Raw genomic sequence first — 12,060 nt, forward strand, 5'->3', positions numbered from 1 at the left:
CTTGAAGAACCCCCTTTCCCTAAAATGTCATCTCACGAACCCTCTCCTAAAAATGAATATGCCTAGGGATTTTCTCCCTTACCTGAGCATAAATTATAAAAGCAGTGTTCTTGGAAATATAATTTTTTTAATTACAAGCTTATTACACACTATTTATTAATTATTATTTATCATTACAGTATTAATTTTATTACATTACGAAAATGGCAACATTCTTCCAAGATCTCACTTTCGTAGCTTGTATCACTTTGACTAAGCCTGTTATAAGACAAGGCTCCTATGTTTCATCAAGGAGTATCAGATGTGAAACAGCATGAAGGTATTTAAGAAGCCAGCTCAAATACAGAGTTCCTCCTACACAAGCATTCAAGTCTTGAGGCATCCAGGCAAACAACACACGTTACAACCCAAAGCTTAAACTTGTTCTTCATAATAATTTTAAAAACAACACTAGCAGCCTATTTAATTTTAAAAACAGCAGAAAATATCCACTTCCCTTTCCATTTCTTTTAAGGAGTCTTGAAGTTGGATGGATACGCTTGCTTTGATCTGCATAGCTCTTGGAAGTCCCTGGGACTCCGGGCTGCTGGCCCTGTGCTGCCCGAGGTCCCTAGGGACAGCCCTGTCCACCATTAGGGATTTTTTTCCCTGAGAACCCCCTATAACATTTTGCGAACCCCCAAGGGTTCACGAACCCCAGTTTGGGAACCACTGGTCTAATCCCTTGTCTGCAGCTCTACACCGTTCCAAGTGGTTTTATCAGATCAGTGACTCTTTCCCTTCTCACACTGAATTCAAATTGAAGAGGAACTGACCAATTTTCTTCCCTATTCAACCTAAAGATTAGAGGAGAAATCAAGTTGCCTTGTCACTCCAGCTCCTACCCCAAATGAAGGGAGAAAAGGAAAAACAATATCCTGAATGTGCTACTATAACATAGATTCAAGGGACCTCCCCAGATCAGTTAGGAAAATGATTCCCCTTCTCTCACAAAGTCTGCAACACCAGTGAAGACATTTGCCAGTTAAGCAAAGCCTTATCTGATTCCTTCTCATAAGAATGGTTTAAATTTCACTTCATCTGTATTATACATTCTGCACTGGCTGGGGAATGAACTAAATGACTTTTCCATCTCTATTTCTATTATTGTATTATAGACGTACATATTAATAGCCAAATGCATGATCAAATCTCCTGAGTTCTGTCAGTGATTTACGAGCAGAGAATTCCTCAAAACTATTAAAAGGGAAAAGCTAATTCTGTTTATAACAGAGATAGTTTGTAATCTCTGATTCTTACCTTTAATGAATTTCACACATCTTTCTTTCAATCTTTATCTTCCTAGGCAACTGAGAATAGCCTTATATGCACACAAAAGCTGTTCTAAGATTATTTTCGCGGTGTAAATGTCAACGAATTTTCAAGGAAAATAAGAGTCAAAGTCTGATTCCAAAGACTAAATTGTTATTAGATAAATAATTTTGCAAGAGGAAAAGCCACTAATTCTGAATTAGAAAGTCCATTATTAACATACATTTGCATTTAATTTTCACTAACACTCATCAGCTATCAGCAAAGGCAAGTGTTAACATGGCTGCCACCTATTCTGGCAGCCATCCTATATCTAGCCACTCTGAAAAGAGAGGGAGGAAAGAATGGATTAGCAAAATAAGATCCCATTGGTTTTTATGTAAGAAACTGTAGGCAGAATGGCTATCATTTTTTGTGTGTGTGTTTATTAATCATCAGCTGTTTAAGACTTTTACACTGGGGCAAACTTAAAAAGAAAGAATATTTATAGAAGAAGCCATCTGCTTCGCCAGGAATTTTCTGTGTTGCTTTTGCTATTATTGAAGATGTGTGGGTGTGTGAAAAGTTCTCTCTTGCAGCCTAGCTTCCCCCCAGAGTCTGTGGTGGAATCAAAACCTGACATTTGGGACATCACAGTCTGCTTACACGGAAGAGACTGGAAGGTCAGAAATGGCTTGCCGATGCACTGCAAACAAAAATTCTAGCACCTTGTCCTTTATTTCAAGGCTCTGCTTCACTCAACCCCAACCTAGATCACTGACCTTGTCTCCTTTTGCTTTTATCCTTACCTTCTACATTCAGACACTGTCACCAGCCTTTATATGCCATACATATCCTTTTCCCACTCCTACCTTCATGTTACCCTCTACGCATGGAACATTCACCCTAAACCCATTGCTCAGGCATTTCCACTGTCTTGAAATACACCCTAAAAGTGTACTACTTCCATATCAACAATGAGTAATTAAAATACTAATTCAACATTATGGGACAAATTCACTACTGCCATAAACAGGCACAACTCCATTTCAATGGTGCCATGGCCATGTTAGTCAGTAATACATTTTACCCTGACTGCAGAAAGAGTATAAGAAAATAGTGTAGCAGAAAGTGGGTTTAGAGGATTTTAGCAGTATATATTTTAAAGTTATCTTCAGTGAAGGAGTCCTTTAAAATTACTTGATTCAGTTACCTTATTTAGAATCTTCATCATATTAGCTAAGATTTAAGCTGAAGAAGTCTGTAGCTGTGGCACCAAATATTCTTACCACACATGGGATATTAAAAGCTTCTATAACTACACCAGTCTCTCCATACAATGGGCCCTTTCTTATGATGTTCCAAGCACCTTCAACTCCTATTGCTTTTAACATAAGTTGAGGCTGCTCGGTCATCCTATGATTAAACCTAAAGAGAAGTGGCAAAATTACAAGCAATATCTTACCGGTATTCTTTCTTCAATATTTATCTCTTTTTTATCTGGAGTTTTCAAAGTAGGAGCACAGAAAGGAATGACGTTATCTCCATCTAAACTGGTGAAAAAATCCCTGGCAACTACTAAAGAGGAGTTTGCAGCGGTCAAGTCAACATGGCTACTTGCCTGTGAACTAGCCAGGAGGTTTAAGCTATCTGGAGAAATGTCATTGAAATGATCCATACTGATCTGGCTAGTAGAGAGTTCTGGATCATGTGACTGTCTGGTATTATTTTCAAGACAATTGTGTTTCTCTTGCCCATCACTTGGATAGCATTCTTCCTCTCTGAGAAGTTGAGCAACCCTTTCACTGGAAATGAAGACATTTTGATCTGAATTTTGTCCTATGCTATTATTGTCGTCATCATCACCACCACCACCACTGGACCCAGTAGTGACAAGAACAGCTGTAAACTGTGGGGTTGTGGAGTCTTCTAACTGAGCACCACTTTTTCTAATTTCAGGCATTCCAGAAACTCTGCTCTTTTCTTCTGTGGGCTGAACAGCTTCATCTGGATTTGTTGCCTGAACAACTTTTATCTGTGAAGCCTCTCTGCTGATTATATGAACTGAATTGTCAGACTGAGACCTGGTAAGTGGTGAAGCATGTGCTGACTTTTTATCACAGGAATGCAAACTGGTTATTGAGCCTGTCCCTCCAAAGGTTGCAGCTAAACCACTCTTGAGGTTACCACTGCTGCTGCTCTGCTTTGATAAAATACGGTTTAAGGAATCAGCAATTGCACTGTAGGCTTTCTTCCTTGGAGAAACTCCACTCAAGCCACATAAAGCCAAAGTATCAGGTATCTTCTCCATTGGCTGGTTCATATTCCAAGCTCCTACCTTTTCCATGAAATTAAGGGTAGGGAGAGACTGGATTCTTCCAGCACGAGGATACATTGTTCTTAAAGACTCATAACTTTCACTGTTTATTTCCTGTCCACTCTGGGATGCATGATGCTTCTCAGCAGAAGAAACAAGTGTATTTGTAGATGAGTTCCTAGAAGTTTCTTCATTTAAACAAGTAAGAGAAGCCTGAAGATTTGATTTGATAGGAAGGGGCTTACCAGGTACTTCCTGCTTCTCACTTCTGCTTACAAATATCCCTGGCGTGGACTGATAGATTGGTTGAGCTAATTGTCCAAAGAATGAACCATCGTCTACAGGAAGATTAAATAAAGGTGAAATGCCTGTATTTTTATGTCCCCTTTCTATGGTGAAGTCTGAAAGAGTTAATTCACTTCTGTTAACTCCAGACGGGATTTCCACAACAGTATTTTTCTCACTGCATGTTCCACCAGATTCTACACTAGCTGTGACTGGCTGGTCAGATGCGCTGTCCTTGACACTAGTTTTGGACATAGCAGAGAGAGGCTCCTCTTTCTGTTTCCCAGACATTTTAGAAAACAGTTGTTTTTGCTGCTCATCTAGAATGGCTCCCCGGGGCTCCATGGTAACACCAGAGAACCACAATCTGCCAGAGTCATTCAAATCTGAACTATGTCCCTTGGACAACATGAACATTTCTGAAGGGTTTGCAGAAAACACATCTGGGGCATTGGAATTTTTAAAAGGTTCTCTCCTTGAAACATCAGAAAACATCTTGGAGGAGCCAAGCTCAGGAACACACTTTTCTTCTTCCAGCTTCTGATGTGATTCTCTTACAAACACTTCTGACTCCCTGTCAGAAAGCTCAACATTTCCTACTCGCTGCATTGTTTCATTTTTCCCTGGGTCCCTAGCTGATATGCTCTTGCATGAAGAGCTTTCTGAAGATGAGAACCCACCATGGCTCGATAATCCTATTTCTTTTTCCAGAAGCTCAAGGAGGAGAGGAGCTGGCACATTGCTGTCTAAAAAGAAGGGATCATTATTTACAAAACCACTAGCAGCTTCCTTTGTAGTAAATACTTCTAGATGCTGTAGTGTTTCTGGCTTGTTTAGCAGCATTTTTCTATTTGGGTCTGTTGCATTTTCATCTCTATTAGGGATGAAAGACTTATTGTTAATATCAAGTTTATAATTTTGATCTTCAGCCTTCTCCTTCCTCTCCACAGGTATCTGTCCAGAAAGACACATGGGGTGCTGAGACAAATAGCTGGAGCAGCTGACATCACAAGGTTCTACAGTGCTGACTGCAAGTGGGTGCTCAGACAGGGTGAAGCAGCCACCGACTGAGTCTGAAGGTATTTCAGTGCCTGCCAACTGCACAGCTTCACTGATCTGCAAAGGCTTTGAATGCTGCTCAGAAGCATCAGAAACATCAGGGGTTCCTCTGGAAGAGAAAAGAAAAAGAAAAAGAAAAAGAAAAAAAGTAAATGTTTCTCTGGTAACATTTATTTTCAACACCCATATTTTCTGCCTAAAATAAACAAGCTAAAAGGTAGGATTTCTACATGAGAGCAAACAACTAGGATTTAGCAACACATACATCTGAAGGTATTACCCAAATAGATCAAGCAGATATTTTAAATACTTAAAGACAGGGTAATTTACATTAAAAAAATGATTACTATATCTCCATAAATAACAGTTTGGAAAGATAACTACCTTTTTTTTAAACTATATTTTTTTAAAAATGAATACCCTACACAGTATTTGTTTTAAAAATCATCCAATTTAGGATTTCAAATGTTTTTTTTTTAACAAGGATATAAAATAGGCCAGGCCTGAAACGAACACCAGGAGTTGCAATAGTAAGGGACTTCTGCAGATTTCTTACATTTTTGTCTTCACCCTGAATTATTAGGTGCCTTATTTGCTTTTGACAATCATTCTTCTATGAGCTTCACTCCACTGGGCATACAATAGTTATTCAAAATTCATTGGAAGATCAATTCCAGCTGAATCCACAAAGTCTTAACTCACATGTTATTAACCAGTAGTGAAACAGTAACACGTGACACTGGGATACAACATACTTTTTTCCTTCCTGATGCCTGGATTCTCGTGTCAAGTAACCTAAATATTGACAACATCGCAAGGACAATGCCTCCAACATCGAGAGCTCGGGGAGCAGGAAAGCTCTCTATCGGAGGGTGTAGAAGACGATGGGCAAGGCGAAGGGGAGCGAAGGCTTCCCTTTGGATTGCACCGGAGGATGGGGCTCCATCGGCTCCAAGGATTCCTCCCTGGCAGGCGAAAACAGTGCCGTCAGGTGGAGGAGATCTCTGGCAGCTTGATAGGCTTCCGGCGTGGACAGGAGCTGAAGTTGCCAAGTAGGTGCTGGGGATTGAGGTGGGGCTGGACTCCACTGCCTGACCTGGACAGGAGTCGATCTGGAAGGAGATGCCAAGAAGTGGCCCACCTGGGGTTTCACTTCTTGAGGTTTAGCCGGAGCAGAGCGGTCGTCCAGCTTTCTCTTCTTTTGAGGCACTGGCGAATGGGAGCGGTACCTACTGTCTGACAGGTCCCAAGAGGATCCATGGCGGTGCCGAGCGCCTCTGGTGTCCTTCTTCGACGCCGAAGATGTAGATGGCGCCGTGGCGCGCCGCATCAAGGACGATGCCAACAGGGTCAGGTCTCTCAAGCCCGGGTCAGACTGGGGGCACAAAGCTGCCTCCATGAGGATCACCTTCAGGCGCTGTTCCCGTTCTTTACGTGTTCCTGGGCGGAACTCGCAGCAGATCTTACAGCGATCTTTCTAATGGGTCTCCCCCAGGCACCTAAGACACGACGAGTGCAGGTTACTCTTAGGCATGCGCTTGGCGCAAGCCACGCAATTCTTAAAACCCAGGGACCGCAGCATGCCACGGCGCTGGGCTGGAGAGGCAGGGAATAAAACCCCAACAACTATACTGTACTAACCTTTTAACTGGTACTACAAACTAACTGAGAACTATAGACACGGAAAAGCGAAGAGAACTTGCTGAGCAAGAGCCAAGGGAAGTTCCAGCCACTGTCACTGGCGGTAAGAAGGAACTGAAGGGGTGGTGGGTTGGCGGGGCTATATATTAGGCGCCATGAGGGCGCCACTCCAGGGGGCGCCTTGGCCAACCTGACAGATACTGCTAAGGGAAAAATCATCCAGCCAACATGCACATGCACGCGCACACACGTGATTGGAATTGACATGAACAACCACTCAAAGAAGAACTTAAGGATATTTAATCAGTTTTTATCCAATTTCTGTCCTGTCCACCTACTAACGTAATCACTTTAATTCATTATACCATTAATACAAACTATCTGCAGCAAATTCTACTTAATAGCAACCTGGATACTGACAACTTCTGGTTAATAGCAACATTTTGCCAGGAACTAGTCCCGTCCCATTGACTTTAATGTTAATGGGATTCGGATATTGGCAACAGCATGTGTTTATTAAGAACACTTTGTGGAAGAAAGGCCCCAACTACAGGCGATTTGCAAGGCTGCACCCAGCGAAAGAAGCGCTGGGATATGTCTCCCTGGCCTGCAGTCCCACAAACTTGCCTGCAGCCAGTGCTCAGCACCTCCTGGAGCTTCCTTCTGGTGCTACAGCCCTGCAAACCTGCCTGTGCACAGGACTGCACAGGAGGTAAGGAGCTGTGGGCTGCAAGGAGATGCTGTGGGCAGGGCAATGGTGGAAGTAGGGCTGCAGCCCATGTGCCAGAGTTGCAAAGGATCTCTCCCTGCCCTCTCCAAGTTGCACCCTGATGAAGGACTGTACACAGGGAAGGAAGCACTGGGTCATGCTGACTCCCGATCCCTGGAGAGTGCAGGGAGAGGTAGGTACCAGGTAGCTCTGTGGCAGGGGCACCATTTAGGGGGGAATATGGGAGTGCTCCTGCCCCCCTCTGAGTTTCGTACAGGGTGTGCTCCCAGGCAGAGCTCTTAACTGCACAGCGTTAGTGTGGAATGTGAGTTCTGCGGAGAGGTGCTTCTCCCAGCTTGTGCGCCTGGGACAGGAAGCCAAACAGAGGCAGGGTGATTAAGATGAGAAAGGGCTGGTAATTAAAGATCTGGAAGTCGTTAGGAATCCCACTGCAGGGGCTGTGGGGTGTTGCCCCCACAAGTCTGCAGGGGACTCAGAAGAATTACAGCCAAGCCCTCTGAGCCAAGTTTACATTAAGAAAAGAGGGAGATGTGAGGGGCATAGGTGAAAAGAAGGGGCCAGAAGTGGTGTAGAGAAGTTCCCATTCTACCTGTGGTATTTATGTGGCCCCATCATTATAGTATCTGAGAGCCTCACATCACATCTGAGGTAGAGTAGTGCTGAGGTAGAGTAGTGCTGTTATTCCCATTGTACAGACAGGGCACTGAGGCACAGAGACAAAAGGACAGATTTTCATAGGTATTTAGGCACCTAGTGGGATTTTCAAAAGCGCCTAGCGGGTTAAGTGCTTTGTAAACCCCATAGATGCCTAGCTGCATCTTTGGGTTCCTAAAAATCTTTGAAACTCTGTCCATAGGGCACTGGCCTAAGGTCATACAGGAAGTCCATGGGGGGATTAGAACCCAGGTATCTCAGGGCTAACTCCCTATCCACTGGACCTACCTCCCTCTCTGCTGCATGCTGCAAAAAAAGAGAACTCTGACAGATGGGCGCGAAACCAAGAAGGATAGTTCTCTGAGTCTCCAGCAACTGGTCTCAGGCAATTGGGAAGGATGGCATGGTTGACCACATGAAAAGCAGCACAGAGGACAGGAAGGATGAAGAAAAGACAGAGAACGAGAGTCAGATGAGAGGAGAGAACTTAATTGCCATGGGGGGGCATTTCTGCCCCATGCTGGGTTGTAGAGCAATGCATGCTATGCAATTTTAGATTTTAACTGAAAACTATTTTGTTTTGTCATTTTTTGTTCTAGGTTCGAGAAAAGAAAGGAATGAGCGAGTGTTGTATGAGTATCAGATGTGTTTATGCCTCAAATTCTTAAGGTTTCAGCTGTATCAAGGCCAATTCCAGAACAAAGAACAGAAATTGCATTCACAGTCCATAAAGTTGACGATTATTGTCATGATTTGTATTATTCACTGGGCACCATCTGTGTGCTCAGCACTGTTCAGAATATGCCAGAAAATGTAGTCTCTGGGTCAGTGTGTATAGGATGTGTAACTCTGGATAAGATGGCTCAAATATTTAAGTTTGAAGTGTATAGTTATTGATCACGTTATCACATGTTCACTGTGATGTTAATATCTGTGAGTGGTGGCGCTGATGGCAATTAAAATTTTACTTGATTAAGAACTAGAAGATGTGACCATCTAACTTTATTTCAGAGGAAGAACCGCCCAGAAGATCGGTGCCTATTTATTTTATTTTCCTGCCTGCAGTGGCCTTGACATACCTCAGAAGTCTCAATTTTTTTCTCAACTTTAAAACATGGAATTTTCTTGGGGTTTGGTTTTAAATAGTCTCCTGTGAGAACTGCAACTAAATCACTGTAGTGTTGTGTTTAAGAGCCTTCCGGAAAGTAACTGCTTTCACTTCTGTTTAAAGGTTAGTGTTGCCACTTCTCATGATTTTGTTACGTGTTTCATGATCATTACTATTTACCATAAAGTCAAGTGGATATGTGATGATTTCAGCCATCATTTGTAAGAAAAATGAAGTTTCTAGCCCTCATGACTGTGGAGAAAGCTTCAAAAATGTGACCCCAGTGCACCCGAAAGGCTCAAAAAGCAGCAGGCAAATAAAAATAACACCAAATCTATTATTTTTACATAATATGATGATTTTAAAGCCAATCATGATTTTTGGTGAGCCTGATTCATGATTTTTGAACATTTGGGATTCGCAATAGTGTAAAAGTGAGTTGAAAGTGTCAGTTTCACTCCTGTTTCTAGTAGGGTAACACCCCTGGTAGGTGCAATTTAAACTCATGGGGCCTTGTCCTAGTAGAATGTTTCCAAAAATTAAATGATCTATTCCAAACTTGGTGAACTGCAAAAAAGTGATAGAAAGTGAGCTAGATTTTTCTACAATTGTTGTATTCAAGAGTTAGTAACAAAGTAAGAATATACATTAAAATTTTAAACCCTAACCAATGTCCCTTAAGTGAGTTCATACAAGATGTCAGAACATGTTAGTATTAGAGTCTAATATTTATTTAATTTTCTTTATATAAGAATTAGATACAGCTCTCCTGTGAGATCATTTCTAAGTTGTTATCTGCAAAAAAATGAGAATTTTCAGGTGCCTAAATAGCCCCTGGAATCATGGTTAAAGTTGTCTCAACCCCCCCGAAAAAAATCTGAAATGGCACCCCTGCTCTGTGGGGTCCTTAGCACGCCCACTTCCTGTAGAAAGCCCTAACATCTGGGCTGCAGCCTCTTACCCTGCCACTGCCTGGCTAGTAGGCAGGGATGGCACAGCCCAGCATTTCCTTCCCCAGCTGCAACCTCGCAAACCTGCCTTCCACTTATTGGCAATCCCCAGATAATGGCATCTTTTTGCTAGCAACAGAGGGGTTGCTAATAAGTAGATACTACTGTACCTGGAAATTCTTTGAATCACAGGCACACAGAGAACATATAATGCAGAGAATTCACACACAGTAACTTCAACCCACCTTAGAGGAGCAAAATCCAGCTCAGTTTGCTGAAACAGGGTATCGTCCAAAAACTTCTGACCTTGAGCTGAATATGTCATCAGTAGTGGGAGACAGGGAGAGAAGCGACTATCCTGAATTTCTGTTAAGAGTAAAAATATGATGATGATGTGGTAATAATGCAATAGTCATGGCTTGCTAAGCAACCCCTTACTAATCCAACTGCCCTGCCATCTGGCATAGTTTGCAAGGCTAAAAAATGCCAATTATGGTAAAAAATTACATAATCCAGCAATTCTAGTGACTGAAGTAGGTGAATCAAAAAGAAATAATACACATTTCAAAGACGTTGGTATGGAAGATCACATTATGATTCTTTATACAGACATCCAGCTATATAGATGATGGAATTTCAGAAATCAGATGATGTTTAGAATCTTAGAAAGCAGAGCTAGAAAAGTACTCATAAATCAATCTACCTACCCACCCAGCATGCCCAATTGTCGATGCAGCTTCAATATCCTGGTCAAAGGTCCAATTCAGCTAAATGCCAAGCCGCCTCAATTCCCAGTGAAAGGGCTCAGCACTTTACCAGATCAGTCCCTATGGAAGGCTGATGCTTTGCTTTACTGAGCAACACAGGACAGTCAAGATCCCACTAACCTGCAGAAAAATAGTACCTATGTCTCTGTTTTAGGACCTAAATTACAAGAAAATACCAAGTTTGACAAACAATATTTAAACTTATATTGATACAGTCTTCACTTTGAAAGATTTCAAAATGCTGTACATATTGTACACCAAAGGATCAGATCACTCACCCAAAACTAATATGCACCCACTTCTGGAGAAACTCTGGCTTGACAGAGCACACCATCACAACAATACATTTTTGGAAAGGAAAGTAAACAATAGCTACTACAACTGCAGGGGGAATTAATTAGAGAAGAGTATAATTACTCATTGGAATTTGGCTCAGACAGCAAAGCTAATGCCCTTACAATAGTAAAAGTGCCATGGGATTGTCAATGATCATGAGTGGACCCAGACTGTACACCTCATTCAAAAAGTCATCTTCCTTGACTGTTGATTTGACTATATAGTCACTCCCGTCTGACTCCTTCTACTGGTACCAGTCCACTCTTGCATCAAATTTAAGCTTTTTGTCACCAAGTTCAAAGTGCTATATATTTTGACTCCTCCTCCTTGTCCTCCATTGTCAAGCTTCATGTTTCCCCCATCACCTCTGCTCCAACACTCCCCAGCCTTGTCCACCCATTTGCCAGCTTCTCATATAATTACGTCCAGGAAGCCCCATGGTATGTATGAATTCCCTGAGCTCATCTACAAAGATCCTGTACAATCCACATTTTAATCATTTTAAAATATCCACTAATGTCATACCACTTAGTGAACTGAGATGAGTTGTATGTAAATTACCATTTATTCCCCTTTCCCTAATCCCTGTCTGTCCTTAGATTATGAGCTCTGTAAAGACCATCCCTTAAGTGTTTGGAAAGTACCTAGTACATCAAAGCAGCTACTGAAAATAAATTATAAACGTTAAATAGAGGCAGCAGCTACAGCAGTCCAGTTAACTCAATATTGATTTAATGAGAAGAGGGCCACTGAGGCTATGTTTCCACAGCAGCTGGGAAGTGTGATTCCCAACATAGGTAGACAGACTTGTGCTAGCTCAACTCAAACCAATGTCCTAAAAACAGCAGCATGGAGGTTATGCCACTGACAGGAGTTCAGACTAGCTACCTAGGTCGGAGCCTGGGCAGCTAGCATGAGTCACC

General features: G+C 42.1%; 1 protein-coding gene across 1 annotated transcript in view; it reads right to left on the reverse strand.

The window, feature by feature from the left end:
- ALMS1 (ALMS1 centrosome and basal body associated protein) overlaps window positions 1-12,060 on the reverse strand; it is a 144,417-nt gene that overhangs the window by 85,263 nt on the left and 47,094 nt on the right. Inside the window, exons 4-5 of the mRNA XM_045019073.1 lie at window positions 10,280-10,400; window positions 2,756-5,060 (exon numbers count right to left, since the gene is read on the reverse strand). Of these exons, the coding sequence (XP_044875008.1) occupies window positions 2,756-5,060; window positions 10,280-10,400 (2,426 nt within the window). The remainder of the gene's footprint in view (window positions 1-2,755; window positions 5,061-10,279; window positions 10,401-12,060) is intronic.

This window comes from Mauremys mutica, chromosome 5, assembly GCF_020497125.1.
Source record: "Mauremys mutica isolate MM-2020 ecotype Southern chromosome 5, ASM2049712v1, whole genome shotgun sequence".
Taxonomy (NCBI): domain Eukaryota; kingdom Metazoa; phylum Chordata; order Testudines; family Geoemydidae; genus Mauremys; species Mauremys mutica.